Source organism: Drosophila melanogaster, chromosome X (genome assembly GCF_000001215.4).
Source record: "Drosophila melanogaster chromosome X".
NCBI lineage: Eukaryota > Metazoa > Arthropoda > Insecta > Diptera > Drosophilidae > Drosophila > Drosophila melanogaster.
Genome location: NC_004354.4, coordinates 18,647,954 through 18,672,663, shown reverse-complemented (window position 1 = coordinate 18,672,663; position 24,710 = coordinate 18,647,954). Strand labels below are relative to the sequence as shown.

The 24,710-nt window shown below is 50.3% G+C and overlaps 6 protein-coding genes and 1 long non-coding RNA gene across 8 annotated transcripts; 4 read left to right on the top strand and 3 right to left on the bottom strand.

Moving 5' to 3' along the window:
- Window positions 1-5,946: 5,946 nt before the first annotated feature.
- Window positions 5,947-6,597, bottom strand: lncRNA:CR45514 (long non-coding RNA:CR45514). Its single transcript, NR_123948.1, has one exon. It is a non-coding gene; the product is annotated as a long non-coding RNA:CR45514 (long non-coding RNA).
- Window positions 6,598-10,510: 3,913 nt separating this feature from the next.
- CG6696 (uncharacterized protein) lies at window positions 10,511-12,192 on the top strand. Its single transcript, NM_133090.2, has 4 exons — window positions 10,511-10,699; window positions 10,762-10,935; window positions 10,989-11,425; window positions 11,996-12,192. Exons 1-4 carry the CDS (start codon window positions 10,516-10,518, stop codon window positions 12,173-12,175), a joined length of 975 nt encoding a protein of 324 aa, NP_573318.1. The 5' UTR covers window positions 10,511-10,515; the 3' UTR covers window positions 12,176-12,192.
- Window positions 11,460-14,909, bottom strand: fu (fused). The gene is made up of 4 exons (NM_058151.5): window positions 14,714-14,909; window positions 13,272-14,641; window positions 12,638-13,212; window positions 11,460-12,569 (listed from the first exon to the last, which is right to left on the bottom strand). Exons 1-4 carry the CDS (start codon window positions 14,822-14,824, stop codon window positions 12,208-12,210), a joined length of 2,418 nt encoding a protein of 805 aa, NP_477499.1. The 5' UTR covers window positions 14,825-14,909; the 3' UTR covers window positions 11,460-12,207.
- Window positions 14,910-15,377: 468 nt separating this feature from the next.
- On the top strand, window positions 15,378-19,272 carry CG6659 (uncharacterized protein). Of its 2 annotated transcripts, NM_133089.2 has the most exons (7): window positions 15,378-15,566; window positions 15,689-15,950; window positions 16,019-16,340; window positions 16,394-17,857; window positions 17,924-18,117; window positions 18,243-18,368; window positions 18,474-19,272. In NM_133089.2, the coding sequence occupies exons 1-7, from the start codon at window positions 15,521-15,523 to the stop codon at window positions 18,676-18,678; spliced, it is 2,619 nt and encodes an 872-aa protein (NP_573317.1). In that variant the 5' UTR covers window positions 15,378-15,520; the 3' UTR covers window positions 18,679-19,272. The 2 variants fall into 2 exon arrangements, with proteins under 2 accessions (NP_573317.1, NP_728189.1); NM_167627.1 differs by having other exon boundaries at window positions 15,430-15,950.
- Window positions 19,273-19,572: 300 nt separating this feature from the next.
- Window positions 19,573-21,946, top strand: Ing3 (Inhibitor of growth family, member 3). Its single transcript, NM_133088.1, has 2 exons — window positions 19,573-19,800; window positions 19,877-21,946. Exons 1-2 carry the CDS (start codon window positions 19,701-19,703, stop codon window positions 21,835-21,837), a joined length of 2,061 nt encoding a protein of 686 aa, NP_573316.1. The 5' UTR covers window positions 19,573-19,700; the 3' UTR covers window positions 21,838-21,946.
- Window positions 21,947-22,219: 273 nt separating this feature from the next.
- Window positions 22,220-23,268, top strand: Hou (Houki). Its single transcript, NM_133087.3, has 2 exons — window positions 22,220-22,511; window positions 22,572-23,268. The coding sequence occupies exons 1-2, from the start codon at window positions 22,394-22,396 to the stop codon at window positions 23,129-23,131; spliced, it is 678 nt and encodes a 225-aa protein (NP_573315.1). The 5' UTR covers window positions 22,220-22,393; the 3' UTR covers window positions 23,132-23,268.
- Nup35 (Nucleoporin 35kDa) lies at window positions 23,175-24,482 on the bottom strand. Its single transcript, NM_133086.4, has 2 exons — window positions 24,208-24,482; window positions 23,175-24,148 (listed from the first exon to the last, which is right to left on the bottom strand). The coding sequence occupies exons 1-2, from the start codon at window positions 24,356-24,358 to the stop codon at window positions 23,304-23,306; spliced, it is 996 nt and encodes a 331-aa protein (NP_573314.1). The 5' UTR covers window positions 24,359-24,482; the 3' UTR covers window positions 23,175-23,303.
- Between the last annotated feature and the right edge of the window lie 228 nt (window positions 24,483-24,710).

Below are 24,710 nucleotides of genomic sequence, written 5' to 3'. Positions count from 1 at the left end.
TTTCGGGCACTTTCAAAATCGCAGATCTCAGCTGTGAGTGAGAGGAAGGACGAAGAGTCATTGGCGATAGTTTCACGAACTGAAGGAGTTCTTATTGAATTTACCCATATATGCTCCTTGATTTATTATTAAGTATATTTAAAAGTGTACTTTCCTTCATTGCAATCATTTTATGTAGTTTCCTTTTGTTTAATTTGAAATTTTATAATTCCTGCTGACTTTCTTATTCAGCATACAGAGCCTTACTTCAAATCAAACTTAAAATTATATTAAATTTAGGAATACATATAAATATTTATGATGCCACCCAAACGTGTCTCATTTAAATTTTAGACAGGTAGGCTTTTACCGAGTTTAGGTACGTGTGCACCCATAATGATATGATATAAGTAGTACTAACACTAAGATATTAGGGCTTCTTTGCAACTGGGACGTTGTGATACGTTTTCGACTATAATCTGTCTGTGATCCATGCTCCAATGCTTCCCTTTGCATATCGCTCATACGCATCGTTGGCCGACTGGGACCTGCGCTTGGATTCTGGTTCGGATCGAATACGTCAGCTATATATATTTTGATTCTGTGGCGGTGGTGGTGTTGGTGGTGCTGCAGCTTGCTTGACAAGAACTGCATTTCGCTTTACACCTCAACTGCAGCAGCAACAATGTACACATGGTAAACATACTATACATACTACACATACTATACATACCATACACAACGAGCATGTCGCTCTATCTGTTTGTGTGTGTGTATGTGTGTGTGTGTGTTTACCTGTTTTAAAAGACACTTTTTTAGTTTATTGAACTTTTGTGCACTTTGAGCGTCACCTCGCACCGATCCGCCCCACATTGCCCCACGCCACCCTGTTCCGTCCCGCCCTCCGCCGACTTCCCACTTCCAATTCCACTTCCCAGCCGCTCGGGCGTTGGCGGTACGGGGCGTTCGATGAGCGAGAAGGCTGCTCCGCTCCGCTCCAGCTTCTGGTCTGGCCTGCTCCAGTGGTGGGGAGGATGGGGGCTCTGGGGGAACTGGGGTCACCGGGGGCTCTCCACTATTGCGCATGCCTAGCCTCGTTCGCCGATCATTTTCATACCGCGATGGCCTTCAAAACGATAATTCAAGCGCTTAATTTTTATCCACGCTCTTTGCAAAGTTTGTTCAACTTGCTGCGCTCCATTGGTCGGGCTTCTCGACTGGGACAGGGATCCGAATCGGAATGGTGATAGGGTGCACGCACATCACTTCCTTTTCCGATTGCATCCATTGGTTTCTTTGGATCATAGACGTATATCGGTACACATAGAAAATAAAATGTGTCGGCAGACTTAAATGAATTTCAAAGGTATATAAAAATATATTTGTTATAAATCTAGGATTTAATGCATTAAAATATCACATAAATAACTTAAATCCGTTTCTTATGTCAGTTTAGCATTTACTTAATATTTATTAAACATATTAAACAAATGAATGGTTTTTAAGCTAAAGCATTAAGTACTTTTGCTATAGTCAAATCTGAACAAAACTTAAGCTTCATGTTTAAATACAGAGCTATTAAGCTAAAAGGGCCGAATGCAGAATTCCTATTTAATATTCCGTGATCATTCAGAGTAAGAGTGCCAAAACTTGAAGCGATTATTTAATTTAATTTTAATTGGAGAAAGTGCAAAGCCCCCCCGATACATAAGGAAAATAAAAATAAAAATAAAATCATAAAAGCACACGCACACAGAAACTAAAATTAAGTCGGCTGAAAAGCGACAAATTAAAAACCCAACCAAATCAAACCAAAGCAAACAAAAAAAAAAAAAAGGCGCACATAAAAGCAAAAATGCTCAATCACTTCAAATTACAAACGCATTCGATGACAAATTATGAATGTTAACAACGATCCAAGCCCTGAAACAGGCCCAAACTTAAACTTCAACCTAAAACCCAAGCCCACACGAAAAGCCAAAAACGAAAAACCAAAAGGCGAAGTCCATGACAACGGCAAACAACAGCAAACAATCGGTGTGTCCAACCAGTTTTGATTTAAAAACGAAAATAAATAAAATTAATGACCGCAATGGCAACGAAATGCAAATAAAATACAAAGCCAAAGCCAAACCAAACCAATCCAAACTCAAACTTCAAAACTCAAACCCAAAACCAAAGTCGAACAAAAATTTCTACTTATGCAAAGTAGAAATATTGCCTAAAGAGCCACCGGGGCGACCCTAAAAGCATGTCACAATCCATCCATAGCTGACCCCAAGCCTACTCGAACTGGGAATACCCCGTAGAAATCGGAATATCCTGAAAAAATTTCAAAGAAATGCCTAATTAAATAAAGTATCTTTCAAAAGTAAGTTAACAAAATGGCTTTTAACTGTATGCAACTTTTTGGAACTGCACATGACCGTGTAAGTAAGTTAAATATCTGGTTTATAGAAAAATTTGCCATGATAATCGCGGACAACTGACAAACCCACCGACCAGTCGCAACTGCCCATGCCAACTTAGGGTAGCAGGCACAGGCGCATTCAAGCGCCAGTTACATTAATTTTCGAATGATTTTTTCATCGATCTGTCTGATTTTAATTCGTTTGGTAGGCATTTGTATTATGCAAAACATGGAAAACACTGAATTTTAAATCGACCAACTATAATATAATTTAAGATGCGGCCGTTGATCTGGGCCTCCTCTCGAACTGGGTCTAATACCATTTAGCCGGCTACTGGGGGTGTGTGTTGGGCGACATTGGACAATATGCGACTATCAAGTTAATTTCATGCGCATTGTGCATAAAGGGCCCGGACTGGTATCGCATGGTATCGTATATGATCGCATCGGATTGGATCGGATTGGTGTGGAGTGGATTGGATTGGATCGACTTGGACTTTACGTAAGGCCCTTGAACGTGCAGCGATCGTAAACTGAAAAAAGCGGTGAAATTTTTCCAGCTCTTCGTGTGTTTCTCTTTATTTTATTTGACTGTAACGACACTTGAGTATGTCCGTCCCGCCGAACGTCCGTCCGTCCGTCCGTCCGTCCGTCGGTCTATAAGTCACATAACCACTGGGACAGACCCGGCTAAATACTGGAAACGGAAACCCAAGGCGGTTGCAGCATCTCGCCACAATGCTATATGTAAGTGCTGTCCCAACCTAAAGTTAATGCCACTGCTTCTGCTTGGTCATCTTATTGCTTCTTTCCAATGGCTGGCCATATGATATAAAGCCCTGTTCCGGTGTCATTTTACCCTCCGCACCTTTTCTTAACATTTTTTTTTTTTTTTGTGGTTTTGGTCACGTGGGGTCCGCTGTTGTTGTATAACCCGGCAAACCCAGCTTATCGGTCGGACAAAAGGCTCGAGTTAACCCCCACTCTCAATCTCCACACCTCAAATATTTGCGTGAACATTTTGACCGAGTTTTCGGCCACTGAGATATATAGACAGACTACAGATACAGGCACAGATAACAATCGCCGGCAAACATGGTCAGCAAACAAGGCATTCCACAAGGGCGCCAGATGCACTCGACTTGCCATACAGCTCCATTCCCAATCCCATTCCCATTCCCATTCCCAAACCCAATCTCAATCCCATACCCACTCCCACAAATAATAACAATAAATAAATAATGAGATGACACGACGCTGGAGAAAGTCTCGTGCTCCGCGTAGAGCAATAATCACAGCGATGAGAATGAGAATGGTAATGATGAATGGCGCCCAACTGAGAATCCCAACCAAGGTTCAATAAACTGTGTGTGCCGAAGTTTGCCAAAAAAAAAAAAAAATAAATAAATAAAAAAATCATCGTCGACTGCGACGCCATGAAACTCAAACTTGCAACGTTTTTCGTGAAAGCCATGCAAAACCAGGCGAAAAATTAAAAAGCCAACCCGAAACCAAATCGAACCGAAGCAAGCCAAACCAAATACCTGGTAAGTGCGTTTGCATTGCACTGGGGTCCATACCAAAACCATGCCATTCCATGCGATACCATACCATACCATACCATACCATACCACACCATATACCATATGACATCGTCCCCATCGTAAGCCACCTCCCCCCATCTGCCGCCACCTGGCCTCTCAAAACCCCCCCTCGAAATCCCAGGTCCGCTGTCTCTGTCGACGTCCTCAGTCGGCGTCTGCGCGACTGCGTTCGTTGACTTAACGCACTACTAACTCAGTGCCACAGTCACCGACTTTTGAAATGTGTGTTGTAAACACAGGCAAGAGCCGCAGATACAGATACATTAACAGACACAGACACAGATACAGATACAGCGGGCACAGGTAGAGCTACAGATACAGATACAGATACACAGGTACAAACACTGGCGGAGCTACGAGTGTGTGTTCATTTTTTCACCATTATTTATGCTAATGATCATATTCACGTTATTGCCTTCGTTTTGGCCCCGTCCTCCTACCCGGTTGCCAACACCATCCGGCCGATCCAGATTCGTGGACAGATGGGCACAGGATGTGATCTATGCGATCTATGTGGTCCATGCCCATTTCGCCCACTTTCGATGCCATGCGAGTGCAGCGAATGCAAATCGCACGCGGAAGAAGTCGCCGCGCATTGGCCAAATTGTTGGCATGGAAGTGAAAGCATCTCTGAAAGTTTTTAAATATGAATATACATACATGTGTCCGTACGCCGCATCGCTATCGGTTGTGATTGGGTCAAGAAGAAAGCTCATCTAGGCGGCCAATTCTGGTAGAGGTCCCAAAGGAAAGACCCGTCCGAAGTGGCCAGATGGTGTGGGAGCTCCCGAGACATAATGCTCGGCTAATGCCTTCTGAAGGTAGGTCATGATGCTGGAGAAGAAGAAGAAGAATAAAAAAAAAAAAGAAAAACACAAGGAAGAGAAATTTCGCAGTTCCAACGCTCTCGCGCTTTTTATCACTCTTTTCTCGCCGTTTCTCTCGACTGATGATGCTGCTGCTGCTGCCTGTTTGTGTTGGCCAAATAAAAGCTGGCAAACAGAAAATGTTCGATTAAATCAAACAGAGTCCACCGCCTCATCCCGTCCCGTCCCGCCCCGCGAGCCACGCCCACCCGTATATTACGGCAAACAATTTGCCGCAGTTTTTGGTACAAATTGCTGGGAACCAAAAGGCAAACACTGCGCGCATTTTTCTGCATGGCCCAAAGTGACAGAAGAAAGCCAGCCAGCACATAGGCCTAAACTGGCCAAAAATTTATATTCATTCGCATACAAAAAGTACACGAAAAAAAAGGCCCCAAGAAGACGACAACGGTACATTTTTGGCCAAAACGCCGTAATACAACAGGCAAACAGACAAAACGGACAACAGACAATCGACAACGCAGCTCGACAACTTTTTAATTGCCCTCAAAAAAAAAAAAAAAAAAGAGCGACTCCAAAAACTCAAAAAAAAAAAAAATTGGGAAAAAAGCGAGCTACTTTTTTGGGGGGGCGGGGGCAGCGGATCGTAGACGGGGTCTCCGCGGCAGCGTCACCACCGAAAACCACCAACCATTAACAACCACAACAACAACGACATCTCTTCAGATAGGCCGTAAAAATTTCTTTCTGCCGTTGCCATAGCGTTGCGGCTGCAGATTCTGCGCGCAGCGGCAGCCAGCATCAGTTCTTGTTTAATTTTAATGTTTCTTATTTCTTTTCACACTTTAGAAAGTTTGGTTATAAATTTGCTTTTAGCCAGCATCATCAGCAGCTGGCGGGGATCTTGGCCCGGTCCCAGTGAGGGTCGCTCCTCACCTTTTTCACTTCTGCTCCAGAAAAGTGTCCTGAAAGTAAAAGTGAGACACTAGCAGAATGTTTGGCTGCAAGATTCGATTTTCCAAAATTCCCAACTGGCTATTTTATATTTCATAAACTATAAACTTAACATCACGACTATGAAGTCTAACTGCAACTAATTATCAAAGATTAAAGATAGCAATCTAGCATTAATCAAAATGGTCTGTTCCTTACTTAATTCCAGTGCTTATCCAAATAAACATATCAATTGTTATAAATGAACGGCATTAATTCAATAAATTATGTATAAAAGCTATGTACTTTAAAGAATAACTTATTAATAGCCTATTTATCAGCTCGGAAAGTGTTGGCAGTGCCGCCACAGCACTACCAAATTTGAAAACAAGTAGGTGAAGTGTCATTGAACTCGCCACCGAAAGTCCAAGTTTCCGCTGCGGAAAAGCTGAGAAAATCCAAAGGACTGACAGCAGGATATGTGACTCTCGGGGCTGCGCAGTCGCAGCCGCTGTCTCAGTCGACGTTGCCGTCGCAGCCGCATTCGCTGCCAGCGTCGGCAGCGACGCTGTGGCCCCGCTCGAGTTCAATGCACTTGATTTGGCATACATTTGGCATTCGGCTTGTTATCAGACATCAGACGCAACAGGCTGCAGTTGTAGTTGCAGTTGCCTGTTGCTCGGCTTCTCAGTTTCTCAGTTTCCCAGATGCTCAGTCATTCGGTTGTTCAGCTGCTCAGTAATCATAAGTTCAGTTGCCCCGTTCCCGCTGCCAAGTTGCCGAGCTGTCGAGCTGTCAGTTGGAGCCGCGTCTTATCAGCGCCGCGGCGCGTTGGCGAATGGCTGGCTCCAAACGCGCGCCAAGTGATAGTGATAACAACGATGGGTCGAGCCAGCGGCGGCTGCTCGAACATGTTCGAGCGGTATGGAGCCGTGAAAGCGCTCAAACCGCGGCCCGAAAGAGAAATCTGGCGCCAAAGAGTGAGCCAAAGAGAATGGCGCGGATCGGTGGCGTATGCGCAATGTGTGTGCCACAAAGTGGCCAAAGGCAGCACAAAGTGGCACAAACCCTGGCCTTAAGCCCGCCCAGTTAGATAAGCTGGTCCTGCGCTTTCAATGGCACTATTGTGCATTGTGTGGCATGTGCCACATTTCGGGGATTCGGCACAGGCGGATGTGCTGGATGGCGGCTCCGGCAATTTATGCATATAAAGTTCATTAACATTTGATGGTTGCCATATAGGCAGCTATATGGGCAATCCAGTGTTCTGCTTTCGCTCTGGCTGAAATAGCTGAGGAGGCGCAATTTCCCTCCGCCCTCCCCGCGCTCAGAATCATCTCAAATTGCACATATTATAATTTCTCTGGGGAGTAGAAAGTTGGTAATCAATCAATTGCAAGATAACTTTCGCTCTGCTTGCAAATTGCTGCAACTTTTCTAGCAAGTTCGTTGCCTAAGTCTTTCGTTTCGCTCGGAAAGTCTTGAAGAGGCGAGGAAAATCTGCGGAATGCAATGATGATAAGGGATGTGAAGTCCTACATTTTGCTCCCGAAACGATTAATTCCAAACGTAATAGTTAGGCATTAAATGCTAACTTAGTTATTTAAAATATAATATAATAATTTAAAATAAATATGTATCTGGGTAAAATTTTTGTTGAACTAACATAGCAGACACCTTTATTCTGATTTCTTATTTTCAAAGTTTTTCATATGCTGATACTTTGGTAGACGTTGGCGATAAACAAATCCCTTCATACTTTAAAATCCAATCAAGTTAAGTTGGACTTACGTCATAGGCAGCGATGAGCACGGCCCTTTGGGCCATGATTGAAGTGTGGGGATTCCCGACTAGCCATCAATGCCTCATTAATCAGGCTCCCATCGGGATGACCAAATATGGCCGGCAGATACTTTCGCCCAATGCGTTTTTGGGGCCGCTGTGGCTAACAAAAGCAACGCCACGGCAAAACACCACAAAAATCCGAATCGAATCCGTTGTCAGTTTCACCAATTAAACTAATGTCGAGTTGGCGATAGAAATTTCTTGGAATCGTCTTGAGAGTCCGTCAATCTGCCATTGCCAGTCGACCAAATTGTCGCTAAAGCAAAATGGGAAGCGATGCAGTCGGAAAAGCACACGAAATGCCAGCTAAAAGGCGGCATCAGCCTAAAAAAAAAAAATGTGCACACCGATAAGCCCACTGAAAAACACTACCAGCCACAAGCTGCAAAATACAAAACAAGGCAGCCAGTCGTGCTTTTTGCCGGCTTTTAGTGGCTCCTACTAGCTTTTAGTGGCTGCCACTACTGACACACTGACGCCGTTGCATGCTTGTTGTTGCTGCACATTTGTGACCATGAACGTGAAAAATCAGCAAAGTGAAAAATAATTGATTCCGGAAGGAAACTGCCGCAACTGGTTTTCAGTTTGGGCCTCAGTTTGGATTTGTTTTGGCAAGCTGTTGCCGCCGCCGCTGCGGTTTTCAATCGATTTTTCTCTCGTTTTTTCTTGCATTTCGGTGCCGTAACAGGGGAAGCTGTGGAAAGCCAATCCGCTTAGCCGACAGGTGAAATCCAAGCGTTGCAGCTCTCGCGCATTTCTGGTCTATTAAGCAGTCCGCCGACGAAGATGAGCACCCTTTTCTTTGCCACTTGGAACTCCCCTTTGGGGCTGGGCATAGAATTGGATTCGGATTCGCACTGGCCGAATGCCTCGAGATGACAAGATGACAGTTCTGTGTCAGCAGCGGCCAAAAGGAAGTGGAGAAATCTGATCTCTGGAGACGAACCGACTCCAACTTCAACTCCGTCTCCTAGCACTTGATGACTCCGCAAACAAGGCTCGTTTCTGGGCCAGTGGCGCAGAAAGTGACTGCCGCTGGCCAAAAGTGAAAAACAACAAAGGCCAAGAACCCACCCAACAGTCCGACGAAGCAACTAACCCACTATCCAACGATCCAACGATCTAACCAGCCAACCATCCAACCATCTAACACCCACCGAAAGCCAGCGTTCTCAGCGCCATGCAGGAAGTCAATTACCGCCTGGAGCCAGAGACTCAGCCACTCGGTCTCTACATCCATGTATCTTTGCATCTGCATCTGCATCTATGGCCCCGCTTGTCTTGTCGCAAATTCACAATCTCTGTCCGCTAAACTTTCTCAATTTAAAATTGCATTTGAAACGATGCTGATGACGCGACTCTTAGCATGCTATTTTGCTAAATGCACTCGAAAAAAAACTAGATTGCTTAGTCTATGTTTAATACATATAGTTATTAGTGGTAGATTTTAATGAGAGTTTTGTTGTTACATATATTGACTATATTTTATTCTTTATAATTTTCAAATTAAGAGAATCGTAAAACTTAAACAGATACACTCAGAATGCAAGCTGCTAGTTATTGCCAGTTTATCTATACATGTTAAAGTTTTCCCCTGTGTAACTAGCGATTTCCCTCGAATTTTCCGCAGTCGAGCTGGAAGTCGTTGCCATTTGCCGCCGCCAGCCGTTGACCGAAAAAAGTGTGTCAAGTTTTCGACAAAGATCAAGTACATCGCAGATAGTACGTCAAATGTGTTTTGCTGTCGTTGCCCCTGATGCTGCAGTCGTAGTGGTAGTCGGATTCGGATTCGGAGATGTAGTTGAATGAAGCTGGGAGTCTTGTGCCCGGAGTTTCTGCATCCGCTAAACATGCTGCTGGCCAGGCGCATTTCCAGTTGCCATGACCAAAATGTTCTCAAAATCCATTGCGATGTGGCTTAGATTTTGGTGCAATTTCGTAGTGAAAGTGCAGCCGCAGCAGCATTAGCAACAGCGAGTAGTAAGTGGCTGTTCCGCAACAAGTTAGAAAGAAATGTATGGCACTCCATCGCCATCCGCTGGTAATTGCTGGCGCTGCACAAGAAAGCCGCTTTGGATCTAGATTGTGGCTCACAGATTGGCCAAAATGGCTGGATGGATGGTGGGCTGCCTGGCTGCCTGGCAGCCTGGTCCCACATCTGAACTTGACGAAATCGTGTTCTGGTGATCTTGTGGGTGCCCACTCGGCGACCCACTTGGAGCCACGGCCAGCGCCACTGCCACTGCCACTGCAGTGACCCACTCAACTGACGGATAAGCCAAGCCATCCGGGTCTGGGTCAGAGAAAGGGAGAAGATGACCAGATACCTGACAGCGTTCACTTTTGCCACCGACAGATGCCAACTGTCATTGGCCATCAACATCATCAATCGATGGGGGTCAAAGAACTCCTCCCGGCTTTCCATGGTGTCTCTGCCGCTTTTTCTCTCTTTCTGTGCGGACGTGAGATCGAGATTGAAATGAAGATCGATTCGAGATAGGAAGACAGGAAGGCACCGCCACTGGGTAATGGTACTGGCACTGGCACTGGCACTGGAACTGGCACTGTCACTGGCGCTGGTACTGGGAAAGAGAGTGTGCTATTTTCATATGCGCACGCCGTTGCCACTGATAACCCAATATCCCAGTTAAATTTGGAACCAAAAGCCGTAAAAGTCGAGGCGGGGGAATTTGAATGCGCGCCGAAAGAGAGAGCCAATAAGTCAGTTAAGTTATGCATAAATCCGAAATCCAGCGGCGTGGGCGTCCGCCATTCAGTCGCCCAGTCAGTCAGTCACTCAATACTCACTCGTACTTTCAATTGGAACTGCCATTGCCGTTGTCATTGCCCCGCCCCTTTACGCAGTGCCATATAAAAGCGTCGACGCAACATGGCCGGCGTTTCTTTTACCCCAACAATGCCGAGAAGTGCGCTCATCGTTCCCGGTCTGATTTGTTTTTGGTCTGCCCTGGCCTTGGCCCTGTCCGCCACCTTGGAGGCGAGTACCCCGGCCACGCGAAAGGCGCTTCTTCGCGCACGACCCGCGGTGCCGCCCGCTGCCAGGTGGGGCGCCAATATGCAGATGCTGCGCCGGCACAACAGTAGGTACCCAACATCATATCAGACGCTAGTAGTCGATGCACTCAACCATTGGCACTTGCAGGTCCTGCCTTCAACTTCTGGACGGAGGACAGCGATACGAACATATGGGAGCATTGCGGCCTCTTCGAGGGCGACATCATGCTGCACCGCGAGCTGCTGAGGAACGGGCTGCTGAACGAGCGGCTCACCTGGCCAGAGGCCGCCGTGCCCTTCTACATAGACCCGCAAGACTTCAGTGAGTTAAGGCCTGCAAGCAGTCCAAAGTAGTAAAACACCCTTTCCAAACAGACGCCAACCAGACCATGGTCATACTGAAGGCCTTCAAGGAGTACCACGACCGCACCTGCATACGTTTCCGGCCGTACGAACAGGGCGACAAGCACTGGCTGCTCATCAAGGGCAACTACTCCGGCTGCTGGTCGAGCGTCGGCCGGCGTTCGGGTGGCCAGGTGCTCAACCTGAACACACCCAAGTGCGTCACACACGGCGTGGTGGTGCACGAGCTGCTGCACGCGCTCGGCTTCTACCACCAGCAGAGCGCCACGGAGCGGGATGAGTACGTCAAGATCAACTGGGAGAACATCCTCGACGGGCACGCGCACAACTTCAACAAGTACGCCCGCACCCACATCACCAACTTCGGGGTGGAGTACGACTACCAGAGCGTCATGCACTACAGCTCGCGGGCCTTCAGCAAGAACGGGAAAGCCACCATAGAGCCATTGGTGAGTAGGCCAACCCAAATGGTTACCAGTTATTCATGTAATTGAGTATTATTTTAAATCGCTTACACTGTAAAGGAGTTCAGTTTAACATTCAATAGTAATACTGCGAATTAATGGACTATTGTATGGACATACAGTAAATTCGCTTATCTTAACAATTACTACACCTAAATGTTATATTTCGATATACAAACTATAATGCTATCAATCTATTTTGCACAAACCACACTTGAATATGTGCATTCAAAAACACCTATCAATTAACTTAGATTCCATTAGGAATGCCAAAAACCGTGGCTCATAAAATATTTAAATTCGATAGTGATAGTGATTTGATCATATTCAGATTAGGAATTCCTATATTAACACATGGTCCAATGACGTGCAACTATGCTAGGAATAGACGAAGCATTTTGCTTCCTTGTCCAGTTGGAACTATATCAAATGAGAATTCTTTAGCTGAATGGTTGACTACACCTTAGCAGTTTTAGTTGAAGCGATGAGATGTTTGTAATGACTTGGGGGAGCTTGCATCGTCTACACTCTCTGACTCCTGTCCTTTGCTTCCAGGATCCGTACGCCTCGCTGGGCCAGAGACGCGGCCTCTCCGACAAGGATGTGTCCAAGCTAAACGAGATGTACGAACAGGACTGCAGCGAGGACTACCTGCTCAACTTCGACCGCTTCGGGAACTACATCGACGAACTGCTCGACTACTTCCAGGGCAACATTCAGGATCTGCTCGGATAAAAACGCCTGAGGCCAATAAAAGAAAGTGCCGGCTAGGTGACGAAAAAAGTGAAGTGACTGATCTCGTCGAGGGTCTGGGCGGCCTCCCCACGGAGTGCCGGGTACGAGTGGTGCTCAGAGAGTTGTTGCAGCGCAAATCGCAGCTCTCCATTCCATATGCGCTGCACGCCGCGCAGGCTGAAGCGGGCCAGCAGGCGCAGCAGCTGACAGGAACGTTGCCGCAACAGGTGGTGTCGGCTCTGCAGGAGCGAGACGAAGTTTAGCCGCGGATTAAAGACAATCCGTTCTACAAGCTCCGCGTTTTCGGGCAGCTCGCGCAGCACACAGCCCATCAGGGCCAACATGCACCCAGCCAGGCGAACAGAGGCGGCGTCTGAATCCGATTGCCTGAAGTCTACGGGAGAACGGGAACGGGCTAACAGTTTACAGGAGTCAGCTCATACCATCTAAGGGTAATCTTACCGTGCGTGAGGAAGTTGAGGAACAGATCGCTTGCTGCCAGAATGGCAACCGCATCGCAGAACTGCGTTAGGAACTGCTGCTGCAGGTGTACCAAGTGGCAGACCAGTTCGTACAGACTGCAAGCCGTCTCCAGCTCCTCGACAGTTAGCTCCGGAATGCTACGCAACGTTCGACTGAGCGAACCCGTGGTGAGTGGGGCGGAGGCAGCCGAGTCCGAGAGTTGTTTGTGCGACAGGAGCAGCTTGCAGGCGTACATGAGATTGGGCACCAGTTTTACGTCCACGTACACGTTGCGGATGAGCTCGAGGTCAACAATCAAAACAGGATCCACCAGCACAAAGGGCAACGACAGCAACTGGGCCACACTCTTGAGTACCCGTGGAATGGCCTTGGAGTTGCGCAGCGGTGCCACAATAATGCTCACCAGGTTGTGCTGTTTCAATGAGTCCAGTTCGCCGTCAAGCAGCTCCTGCACCGATCTGTTCAAGAAGGCTAGCCACTCATCGTTCTCGATGGGCGGACTTTGGGATTCATCGCAGCTATCCCACCCCGGGAGCAGGCACGGCGGAGTGTTGCTGTTATTGAAAGGGGAAAGTTAGTAAAAGAAATTCTATGAGGCGCAGTGGCCACTTACTCGCTGCTCAGCTTTTCCTCATTGGTGGAATGCATTGAGTGTTTAAGTTGTTGTGGCTGTTGCTGCGGGGGCTGAGAATTTGCGTAGGAAATTGCTTCAGCGGGAGGCTTGTTTTCCTGGTTATGCTTTTCCTGTGTAGCAATCTCCGTGGCCTTGCGTTGCGCCTCATGGTCGACGCTGTGACCCAAGCGAACAGAGAAGTTATCCAGATTCTGACTAAGCTTACGCTTCTCTAGATCCTTGCTGCGCGACTGGCGTACGGTTGGAGCGACTATTGGCTTAGCGGCCACGCCTCCGCCCCGCAAGGAAGCCTGAAAGTCGAAGTTGTCGTTCATATGATTGAGGATCATATTGGAGTTGCCACTGACGAAGCAAGTGTGCGAGTTGATCACCGGCTGGTGTACCATCGGCATTGCCCGAACACCAGACAGATCCCTGTAGGACAAGTCCGCGAAGGGAACGACCACACGTTGCATATTGTCCTCCACATCGGTCTCAAGATGCTCAACATCGCTGGGAGCAATGGCGTTTATGCTGTCGCGGGAGGTGGTCAAGTTTTCCTGTCGCGACTCGCCAAAGTCCAAAGCGGCCAGGGCCTCGTCCAGATCGCCTACCTCCGGATCGGACTGTTTTGACGACTTAACCTTGGCTTCGGGATTTGTGAAAGGCGATTCCTTGGCCGCCTCCGCCTGCGTTTCTGCGATAAAGATGCGTCCCTCAACGAAGGGGTGACACAACAGCTGCGTCCAGGATATGCGCAGACCGGGGTCCTTCTCAAGCAGGCCCTGTAGGAAGGAGCGGCACTCGCTAGTCAGCGTGCTCGGCCACTTGACGTCCTCGTGCTTGATCATCTTCACCAGATGCAGGATGGAGCTGGCACAGAAGGGCGGCTGACCGGCCATGCTTTCGTAGGCTATGCAGCCCAGTGACCACATGTCCGCATGATGGTCGTACGGCTGCTCCGCCAGCAGCTCCGGGGCCATGTAGAGGGGCGTTCCCTTGATCGAGGTGAGCACGTGGGTACCCAGGGTCATGTTGCGGGCCAGTCCAAAGTCGCAGAGTTTCGCGTGCATGTTCTTGTCGAGCAGCACGTTTTGCGGTTTGAGATCCCGGTGGAGGATGCGGTTTGAATGCAGGTAGTACAGAGCGGACACCAGATGCCCGGTCACCCGACGTGCCGGCTCCTCGCCCATGGCTCCATTGTAGGACAGGTAGCGGTGCAGGTCCATCAGCGCGAACTCAGTGACCACGAAAAGGTCCGTCTTCGACTCGAAGGACTCGATCATCTCGATGACGTGCGGATGCTTCAGCCGGGCCTGAATGTCGCACTCCCTGCGCAAATTCTTCAGCTCTTTCGTGGCTCTTCCGCGCTGCAGAACATGAATATGGTGTGAACTAGTTGTATGGACTTGTTGCTTTATCACCTGGCCCGCCCCACTCACCTTGGAGATCACTTTGATGGCCACCACCTTGCTGTCGTCCTTGCGTGTCGCCTTGTATACGCACCCGAAGGATCCTTGCCCCACCATCGAGCTTACCGCGTAGCGGTTCATGGTTATTCTTTGTTTTGCTGCGGATTGGGATGTGATTACCACTGAAGTGCGTGCGGTATGACCGTAGCAGGTTGACTCCGAGGTGGGAACTCGGCTTCGGTACGTAGGTATATGAAAATACTAGATTGCTCATACAGGGTTCCTTTTCTGATAAATGACGCTTTTGCTGGACAGCAATTGTACCTAAAAATCTATATAGACCAGATCATGATACAATCCAAGACAAATACAAGACTAGTTTGCGCTTTTATCTGTGGCAGTAGGTATTAGTATTATCTGCGAATAAACATTTATTAAGTGATAAAAGTTGGAACGAACTTTAACTTATATATTATTATATATTATAAATATTTATATGTATATATTTCTTAATGTACAAATTTTTACTTAATAAGTGCAATAAATGATATGCAATATAAATAATTAAAAATTCCAAAAGTGCAGTAGATAATATAACTAATTATAGGTATGTACCTATATATCGTAATGTACCTAAAATTCAGTGTGACCAAACCAACACAAATGACCCTTTTGACAGCAACTCGGTACGGTCACCCTAGACAAGCACGGCCGAAGAACAGCTGATTGCTGGCTGGTTTTTATTGTGCGGAGCCAGGAATAATCGTTGTGAAATAAATAATGATTGCCAATTTGAACACAGCCACCCAGTGAGACGACACCCACAATCGCAGCACGATGCGCGAGCCCAACCTGTACGTGATCCTGTCGCACGCGCTGATCGGTGAGTTTCCGCCAACCGGCAGACACTTCTGCCACGCCTCTTCCGCTTCCAGGCGGCAGTCTAATTGAGTTGGGGATTCCCACTGCCATTGACCACACTCCCAATTCCAATCCGCATCCCAGGCTGCGGCTTCTTCTTCCTATACGTGCAGCATGTGCGCGTGATCTTCGAGACGCGCACCAACATCCAGCAGCTCAATCAGCTGGAGCGGGAGGCGCTTCTGCGGCGCGAGGATGCCCTGTACTATGCCTTCTACAAGCAGCTGGCCGAAGGGCCGGACTTTTGGCACGGCTACGAGCAGCTGAAGAACGTCACGGACATCGAGTATCCGCACAGTGTCAATGTGCTGCAGCGATTCTACGTGCTGCCGGAGCTGGTCACGGCGTAAGTGACTGCCAGAGGAGTGATGCCCAAAAAGTCCACTAATGCAGATGCACTTTCGCTCCCCAAAGGTACTTCTTTCACGTAGTGCGCTCCGGCTTCAATCCAATGGTGCAACCGATGCAGTTCTATCTGGAGTTCGTGTGGCTGATGGGCGGGGTAACCCTGCTGGTACTCTACCTGTACGGAACGCTGCTCAGCGAGAACATTTTCGGTGGCATATACGGCGTAATCTCGTACCTGATGTTCCACAGCTTCGTGGCCAAGATCTATGAGCGGCCGCTGGCGCGGGAGAACTTCGCCTTTCCGTTCATTTTCCTGCAGATGTTTTATCTGTGTATCTGCATCGGAAGGATCATACACCGACAGCGGCACACATCTCGCATGTTCATGGTAATAGGTGTGCTTTATTGCATTAAGCTCAGTAACATCTTTGCCCTTCGAAGATCTTCGCCATGTCGCTTTTCACCGCCTGCGCCCTACTCTCCTGGCAGTTCTCCACCTTCATCTTCACCACCCAGATCCTGATCATGATGACGTCCTGGAACGCGAGCGCGCTGCCCACGGCTCTGGTCAACGCCTTCGTGCTGGACTACTCGCTGTCGCACCTGCTGGGCCACGCTCTCGCCTTTGTAATGTCGCACGGCAACAGCCAGCTGCTTCTCACCTGGCAGCTGAGCATCTCGCTGTTCCTATTTTTGATTACAATGGTGCGACAGTTGCGTCACGTGCGCAGCCGGCGACTGGGACACGCGCAGGATCTGCTGAACGGCGACTTATTCTCGTTGAAGTTCCTCATGCTCACACTGCTGCTCGCCAGCAGCGTGCAGACCACGCTGATAGAGCTCTTCAATCGGGCTGGCGTGGTCAGTGTGACGGAAGGCGACCAGCAGCACTTCTTCGACATATGTGCCCACTGGGCTCTGCAGGTCAATGTCGGCTTTGTCGCCCACCTTTCCGCCTGCAATCCGCAGTACGCGCGCGTCGCCTGGTCAGAATTGTGGCAGCTGGTCAAGACGATGATTGTTAAGCCGTACTGCATGTACGGCGTGGTCATGCTGGCCATGTTCTTCCGGCGCTGGCGCAAGAGCGGCGCCCCAGTAAGTGCCCTCACCGAAGAGCAGCGCGAGAGAGCGCGCAAATACGTGCTGGAAGACTTCATAGAGGAGCACTTCGTTTCCATGAGCGACATGTCTAGCAAGGAGACGGAGAAACAGCTGTATAAGTGCTTCCGCCTGCTCAAAAGCTGCGACTACGACTACGAGCGCTACAAGCGCGCACAGGCCAGCCTGCGTAAGGAGCAGCCGCCCGCCCGCGACGACTTTATGCAGGATATCAAGCGGCTGCGAGCGCAAATTAACCGCAACAGCGTCAAGCAGCGCAAGGAGCGGGCGCAGGAAACCAAAGAAGCGGCCACCGACGGGGCCAGCACGCCGACTGAGGAGGAGGATAAGGATCCGGAAGCAGAATCGGAATCGAAGAAGAAGAATCAGGAGCCAGGTAGTGGCGAAACGGAGACCGAGTCTGCAGCAGATCCCACTGAAACGCCGCCGTCCAGGTCCGCGGACAATGAAGAGGAGGAGGAGGAACACTCTGCCACCGCCGCCGGCTGCGGCTCAAACTCGAGTGGCCATCGACAGAGGAAGCGCAGCTCCTCCAGACGCAGCTCCGTGGTGCCCACGGCCAACGCACAGATCCTCAACATGCACTACGTGTACAGCTTCCTGCAGATGCTAGTCTTCACCCTTATCGGACTCGCCGTGCGCAAGCTCTTCTTCCTCAGCTTCACGCAGGGCTGCGTCATCGCACCCACCGTCTGCTCCAAACTGTGGTACCATCGCCAGCGCAACATCTTCTGGTCGGTCTCGCTGGCCGTCTTCCTGCTCAGCATGTTCGATCCGGGCATGGTGGTAAGTTGGATACCGCCTCTATTGCTCACGGGAATTGTTGTGATTTCGTCGCCCTCTCAAAAATAGAACATTCGCGAAGAGTACTTCCCCACGCGCTACTCCAAGAGCGGTGACGACCTGGACAGCATGCTCGAGTGGATCAAGCTGAACACAGAGCGAGATGCGGTCTTTGCCGGCCCCGTGGACATCATCGGCACCGTGCACTTGACCACCAAACGGCCCATAGTCAACCATGCGCACCTGGAGATGCGTCAGATAGCGTAAGTTCTCCCAATCTGAGCGAGATAGCCTATCGACTATGCCCCTGCTCTGTCCCGCTCTCATTGGCATCCATATCCTGGCCATGCACGTACTGAAACTTCCGCCTTTGTTTATCTTTTTTAAGGGAGCGCACGGAGCACGTGTACTCGGTGTACAGTCGTCAGCAGTCGTCGGATATCTACAACCAGTGCGCCCAGCTGAAGATCCAGTACTTGATCATATCGCTGGACGAGTGCACCAACGAAGTGCGGTGAGTAGACGCAGACAAAATCCTCGAGACGGGCACTTGAACGCTTAATTGAGATATTGTATTCTTATCGCATTAATATGTACTTTTGCCTGCTTTCTACAACAGCGACGATTGCGATCTGCTGGCCATTTGGGATGACAAGCAGCCGGCCTACCAAAAATACCCACAGTTCTGCCACGAGCTGCTCCACAAGAACGTGCCCAGCTTCCTGAAAGTGTTCGCCAACGACCACTACGGCATTATCAAGATGTTCTCGCAGAGCGTCCAGATCAACCTCAAGCACAACAAGATGCCCGAGATGTCCATATAGGGCTGGCCGTCCACGGAGGCGGCGCGATGATGGAATGCTGGAATCGTGTTGTGTTGTACGTAGCTGTGTGAGCTGTGTGACTAGGATTTAGCATTTTACGATGTGTGTGTATTATGATTACGTTTAGTATTGCCCCAACCTCGGATGCCCGAACACATCTCGCACCCAATCCCAAATCCCGATCCCGCGTAGTAGCTGATTTGATATGGCAGATTGGCGATTAGAAGGAGGCCCCTTCCGCTAGATAGTAAACTGGATGCATTTAGCAGCTTGACTTGTTTCCGCGCCGCTGCGTTCAAACCTTGTTTGGATCATTCCCCGCACCCGCACCTGCGCCTGCGCCCTCGCATTCGAATAAGTTAATCTAGCCGAACGGAGCGACCTTAACTCTAAATACTTTCGTTAAGTTTAAGCTAAGCTTTTTACATTTACGCATGTAGTATACATATGACGATGAGACGCGTGTGGCAACGAAAGTGGCTGCATGTGGACGATGTGCATCCGGGAGCCACGATCCCAGACCCAAAAACAAGCGGGTAAACACGCATTTGCCAGGCAATAAGTGAAATAAAATGATATATTTGAAACAATCCTATGGGCATCTGTTGTTTGTTTATATCTTTAAAATGCTTACTCCTTATTGTTCACAACTTTTGAACAGTAAAAATGTGAGTATATATTTGTTTTGAAATATATTCACATTTTTAGTTTTATACAATACAGCTTATAATATGTAAATAAATAATATCATTAATTATGATTTCCATTTATACAATTTATTTAAATTTCGAATTTCACCTTACAGGGTTTGTGTCGCAGCTATCCACCCTGAGTTTGTATCGCGGTTTCGAGTCGATTGCTTAAATATCGATATTATCGAGCACTACCATCCGCATCTGGGATTAACTTCGTTTCGCCATCCGGTCACACACATACCCGCAACAATACACGAATTTTCATTAATAAACACACAAAGTAGTTAAAATTTTGGGTTTACACCGCGGCCCATTCGCATCGCCATCATGCTTTACCTCGAAGACTATCTGGAGATGATCGAGCACCTGCCGCAGGAGCTGCGCGACCGCTTTACCGAGATGCGCGAACTAGATCTCGCCGTCCAGAGTAAGTGCAACCAGAGAATCCGAATCTCTGCTTTTCGCCGGATCACTAACCAATAACTGCTCCTTGCGGTGCACAGACAACATGGACTCGCTGGACAAGAAGGCCCACATGTTCTTCAAGCAGTGCAAGCGCGACGAACTGCAGCACGAGTCGATGGACACGGAGTTCCACAGCCTGCGCGGCGAGTACTTCAAGGTGATGGAGGACGCCGACGAGAAGGTGGCTATTGCCACTCAGATACACGAGCTGGTGGAGCGCTACTTGCGCCGCCTGGATAGCGAGCTCTTCAAGTTCAAGTGCGAGCTGGAGGCGGACAACAACGGCATCACCGAAATCCTCGAGCGCCGCTCTCTGGAGCTGGACGGCAACTCCACTGCAGCCACCGCCCTGCTGCTGAGCATGAACCAGAAGGAGAACCGCTACTACGGCGCCAGTTCGGCCAATACCATGGTGAACAGCTCGACGGGACACGCAACGGGTGCCGCCACTGGCTCCTCCGGCATTGCACTGGTCAGTGGTGCTGCCGGAACGGGCGGTGCCCTCTCCAGCATCTCCACCGCCCAGTTGGGCTCAAGTCAGCGCCACCGCAAGCTGGAGAAGCGGCGGGAAACCATATGCACGGTGCCTGTTCAGGAGAAGCGCGCCAATCTGAATCACTCACTTCCCGTGGTCGGTTCGGGCTCCACGACTGCCGCGGCAGCCTCATCTTCGTCCGCCACAACGGCCGCAGCAGCCGCCAGCCTGGCCAGCGCGACGACTGCCCAAACTCATGTCTCCAACCACATTGGCAGCATCGCCGCCACTCATCTCACCCTGCCTGTGGCCATGGGCGTGGCCGGCGGCAGTAGCAGTCTTGCCAGCAGCTCGCTTGCCACAGGAACGGGTTCGCTGGTCCGCCAACTGCCCACGAACCTTACCCACACCGTGCTAAGCACCTCGGGTGGAGCGACCGCCGCAGCGGCAGCGGGCGGCAACTCCACGTCCGTGGTCGCTGCTGGTACGGCCCACGGGCACGCCCATGTCAGTGGGCACTCGGCCGCCGGGGCCACAGTCACCTACAACCTGCAACAACTGGGCGGAGGAGCCGCCGCATCTAGTGCCATTGCGGCGGCAGCCAGCCAGGCGATCGTGGCCACACAGCAGATGCAGCAAGGCCGCCGCACGGCCAGCCTCAAGGCGAGTTACGAGGCCATACACGGAACAGCGGGCACCACCACCGACTTCTGGACCCAAGCCGGTCAGGGTGGACTGCAGCAGTCGACCGCTGGATCGGTGACAGTGGCTGCCGGCACAGCGTTGGCCACCGGCGCAGCTGGCGGTAGTAGCACCGGCTCGCATCATTCGCACCACTCACAGTCGCACCATGGCGGCCATGGGCACGGACATGGTCATGGCCATGGGCATGGTCATGGGCACGGACACCACAGCAGCAGTGGTCACGGCGGCGGGCACAGCAGCCACCACCAGGAGAAGAAGCAAAAGAAGAAGCTAACCACAGCGCTGACGTTGCCCACAGTGCAGCCGACGGCCGGCTCCTCGTCGGGCAACTCGATTGGCTCGTCGTCGTCGATTAGTCTGGAATCGGTGAACAAGCTCACCACGTCGGCGGCCCTGGCGGCGGCATCGGCCACGACAACCTACATGTCTGTGGGTGGACAGGCGCTGCTCGCCATGACCCCCGGAGGTGGAGGCGGAGGCAACTTGGCGGAGAGTTCCGCTGAGGGCGTGCCCGCCGGAATGATTGCCATGAACCTGCCCACCACCACGGTAACGCCCGGCTCCAGCCTGACCATCGGCGAGAACGGACTCGTGGTGGAGCAGACGAACGAGGGCGAATGGTCGTACGATCCCAACGAGCCGCGCTACTGCACCTGCAACCAGGTGTCCTACGGCGACATGGTGGCCTGCGACAACGACGCCTGTCCCTACGAGTGGTTCCACTACCCCTGCGTGGGCATCACCCAGCCGCCCAAGGGCAAGTGGTACTGCCCCAAGTGCACCGCCTCCATGCGGCGCCGTGGCAACCGAAAGAACTGAGGCTGACTGCGCCTGCTGGCGCCCCTCTTCCGTGGCGGGGGCGGCGGCGTAGGCACCTGGTCGCGTCGCTAGCGGCTCTTATACTTGTAAAGTGACAAATAAACAAATTCAAAGTATTCAATAAAGTTAGATCAGCAATAGAGCAGCTCTTTATATTCAGTTCGGAACGCAAAGGCGAATAGTGGATTGGGATTGCACTAATATATCTTAACTAAAGTAGTTTAAGCCAGCTTCTAGCTTAAATAACAAATTTAGGGTGTTTTCGCTACAATAATAATAAACAATAAAATATAGTTCATTCGATAGTTTGATTTCAAAATTCGCGCCCTCTTGGCAATCAAACAGCGTGACCATGCTGCGCTTGCTAAAGCACTCTGGTCACGCTGAACAGAAGAAAAGAAAATTTCCAGCGTCATTTGTGCATTGCAAGTTAGTAAACAATAAAAGCGCATAAACAGGGCTAGGAAAAGCGGGAAGACGATTAGGTAAACAGAATTCGACGCAAATCGGTTGGAAAAACGGCCTCAAGATTGGCAAGATACGCAAGAGCAAGAAAATGAGCTACAACGAGAAATCGGAGGCCATCATCAAGGAGGAGTGGCTGCAGCGCCTGGAGCAGTTTCCCTTCAAGCAGGCGGACATGAATCGCCTGATCATGAACTACTTGGTCACAGGTGAGTCCGGGTCACCAGCCCGCAGCCACAGCAAGCAGCTAATCAAGGGCTAATCCACAGAGGGCTTCAAGGAGGCCGCCGAGAAGTTCCAGCACGAGGCGGATCTGGAGCCCAGCGTGGAGCTGAGCAGCCTCGATGGGCGCATACTCATCCGCGAAGCCGTGCAGGCGGGCCGCATCGAGGAGGCCACCCAGCTGGTGAACCAGCTGCATCCTGAGCTGCTCGGCAGCGATCGCTATCTGTTCTTCCACCTGCAGCAGCTGCAGCTCATCGAGCTGATACGCGCCGGCAAGGTGGAGGAGGCCCTGTCCTTTGCCCAAAGCAAGCTGTCCGAGTCCGGCGAGGAGGCCATGTTTGAGCTGGAGCGCACCCTGGCCCTGCTCGCCTTCGAGAAGCCGCAGGAGAGCCCCTTCGCCGACCTGCTGGAGCAGTCGTACCGCCAGAAGATCGCTAGCGAGCTCAACTCGGCCATCCTGCGCTGCGAGCAGAGCGAGGACTCCACGCCCAAAATGATGTTCCTGCTCAAGCTGATCTTGTGGGCCCAGTCCAAGCTGGACAGCCGCTCCATTAGCTATCCCAAGATGAAGAACCTAGAGACGGCGCACCTGGAGCCCAAGTAGAAGGGCAGCGCCACCCCCTTCGACTTCTTTTGCTAATGCTATTGCTAATATATCTCCATTTAATAAGTATGTATATGTATGTATGCTGGATGTAGGCAGTGAATTATTAAATAAGTAGCCGGAAACTCCATCACTCCATCTATCCATCCATCCGACTTGCCATCAGCCCTTCTTACCAGCCGAATATCAGGTCCATGGCCTTGTCCATCAGACCGGAGCTCTTTTGCGGCACATCCTTCTGCGGCGATATGATGTTATCTTTGCGGGCCAGCTTGTACGACTGCTGGGAAAACGGTCGAATCGCACTGGGGCTGGTGGGGGGATCTCCTATCTCTGCATTGGGCACAGAGCCGATGTTCTCCTTATCGATCACCGACCTATCCGTGCAGCGCGACACGCCCACCATCACATTGCCGGCGATGATTTTTTCGTTGTAGTTCAGCGCCTTGTCGCTCTCGATGCGCGAGGAGTAGCGCACATACATCCAGTTGCCGTTCTGCGGGGCATGCACCACGTCCACAATGGTGCCGCAGACGGTGAAGTGCTGCAGCACCATGGAGCCGGCCCCCGGCGGGAACCCGAAGATGGTAACCCAAAAGTCGGATAGGCGCGAGTTGCCGCCCGTCGTCACGGATGTGCCCAGGCCTCCAGCTGGCGAGGCAGTGGCTCCAAGTGGCGAGCACAGTGCTCGCATCGAGGCATTGATGGCATTGGGCGCCCCGGGTGCGAACGAGTCATTCGTGTGATAGCTGCTCTGGTAGCTCTGGTTCGGTGACTGCAACTGCAGCATGCCAAGATGGTTCTTCTTCTTCGGGGTGACGGACTGTTCGCGCAGCGAGTCGAAGAGTCCCTGGGTGGGCGGTCCCGTCTGGTGGTGGCTGTGCGTCTGGCCGTGCGCGGTCGTTGAGCTGTTGGCGCCCACAGCCGTGTGGGCGCCTCCTTGGGCGGCGAACAGAGTGCGTGTGCTCAGAGCGGAGCGGTTGAGCTCGTGCGGACTGCTGCCGCCGGGCGAGGTGGCTGCGGGGCATGTGTTCATATAGCCAATGCGTACGAGCTGCTTGATGCCGGCTACTTACCGAAACTTATATTAGAGCGCCCGGTTTTCGGGGACAGCGTGTTCTTGTGCGGCGTTATACCTTGCGGATCGCCGAGCAGAAAAGGTGGCAGATACTGGGTCTGGTTGGAGCCAGGACTGTTGACCGGGCTGCCCAGATTCATTGGCTCCATATCGAATGCGAATATTAATTATAATAATTATAACGGCGAAAAACGAAAAAGCGTTGCATTAACAAGGACGCCACAGCTGTAATCGGTTAGTGCGACCAGGCTGGGCTGGGGTCGAAATGCTAGAGGTGGATGCCAACATCGATGTCATCGATGTTTTCGAAAAATCACAAACATCGATGTTTTTCAAAGAATCATCGATGTTTTTCCATCTTTACTGCGCATCGTAGGTTAAAAGTGTTTAAATTGTGAGTATAAATTAAATTTCCAAATTTTCCAATTTCCATTTATTAATAGCATATTGCAAATTTTCAGTGACTTGCTGGTGGTCTTGGCTGGCGTCGTGGAAGACGAC

Excerpts from the sequence above, each read along its gene's own strand:
- Ing3 (NM_133088.1), top strand. The coding sequence starts at position 19,701 with ATGCTTTACCTCGAAGACTATCTGGAGATGATCGAGCACCTGCCGCAG. Across the intron at positions 19,801-19,876 it reads ACTAGATCTCGCCGTCCAGA|ACAACATGGACTCGCTGGAC; the intron begins GTAAGTGCAACC and ends TGCGGTGCACAG.
- fu (NM_058151.5), bottom strand. The coding sequence starts at position 14,824 with ATGAACCGCTACGCGGTAAGCTCGATGGTGGGGCAAGGATCCTTCGGG. Across the intron at positions 13,213-13,271 it reads GAGGAAAAGCTGAGCAGCGA|CAACACTCCGCCGTGCCTGC; the intron begins GTAAGTGGCCAC and ends TTTCAATAACAG. Across the intron at positions 12,570-12,637 it reads CCTCAACTTCCTCACGCACG|ACTTCAGGCAATCGGATTCA; the intron begins GTAAGATTACCC and ends GTTCTCCCGTAG.
- CG6659 (NM_133089.2), top strand. The coding sequence starts at position 15,521 with ATGCGCGAGCCCAACCTGTACGTGATCCTGTCGCACGCGCTGATCG. Across the intron at positions 17,858-17,923 it reads TGTTCGATCCGGGCATGGTG|AACATTCGCGAAGAGTACTT; the intron begins GTAAGTTGGATA and ends TCTCAAAAATAG. Across the intron at positions 18,118-18,242 it reads CTGGAGATGCGTCAGATAGC|GGAGCGCACGGAGCACGTGT; the intron begins GTAAGTTCTCCC and ends ATCTTTTTTAAG.
- Nup35 (NM_133086.4), bottom strand. The coding sequence starts at position 24,358 with ATGGAGCCAATGAATCTGGGCAGCCCGGTCAACAGTCCTGGCTCCAAC. Across the intron at positions 24,149-24,207 it reads GCGCTCTAATATAAGTTTCG|CCACCTCGCCCGGCGGCAGC; the intron begins GTAAGTAGCCGG and ends CATGCCCCGCAG.
- Hou (NM_133087.3), top strand. The coding sequence starts at position 22,394 with ATGAGCTACAACGAGAAATCGGAGGCCATCATCAAGGAGGAGTGGCTG. Across the intron at positions 22,512-22,571 it reads CATGAACTACTTGGTCACAG|AGGGCTTCAAGGAGGCCGCC; the intron begins GTGAGTCCGGGT and ends GCTAATCCACAG.
- CG6696 (NM_133090.2), top strand. The coding sequence starts at position 10,516 with ATGCCGAGAAGTGCGCTCATCGTTCCCGGTCTGATTTGTTTTTGGTCT. Across the intron at positions 10,700-10,761 it reads GATGCTGCGCCGGCACAACA|GTCCTGCCTTCAACTTCTGG; the intron begins GTAGGTACCCAA and ends TGGCACTTGCAG. Across the intron at positions 10,936-10,988 it reads CATAGACCCGCAAGACTTCA|ACGCCAACCAGACCATGGTC; the intron begins GTGAGTTAAGGC and ends CTTTCCAAACAG.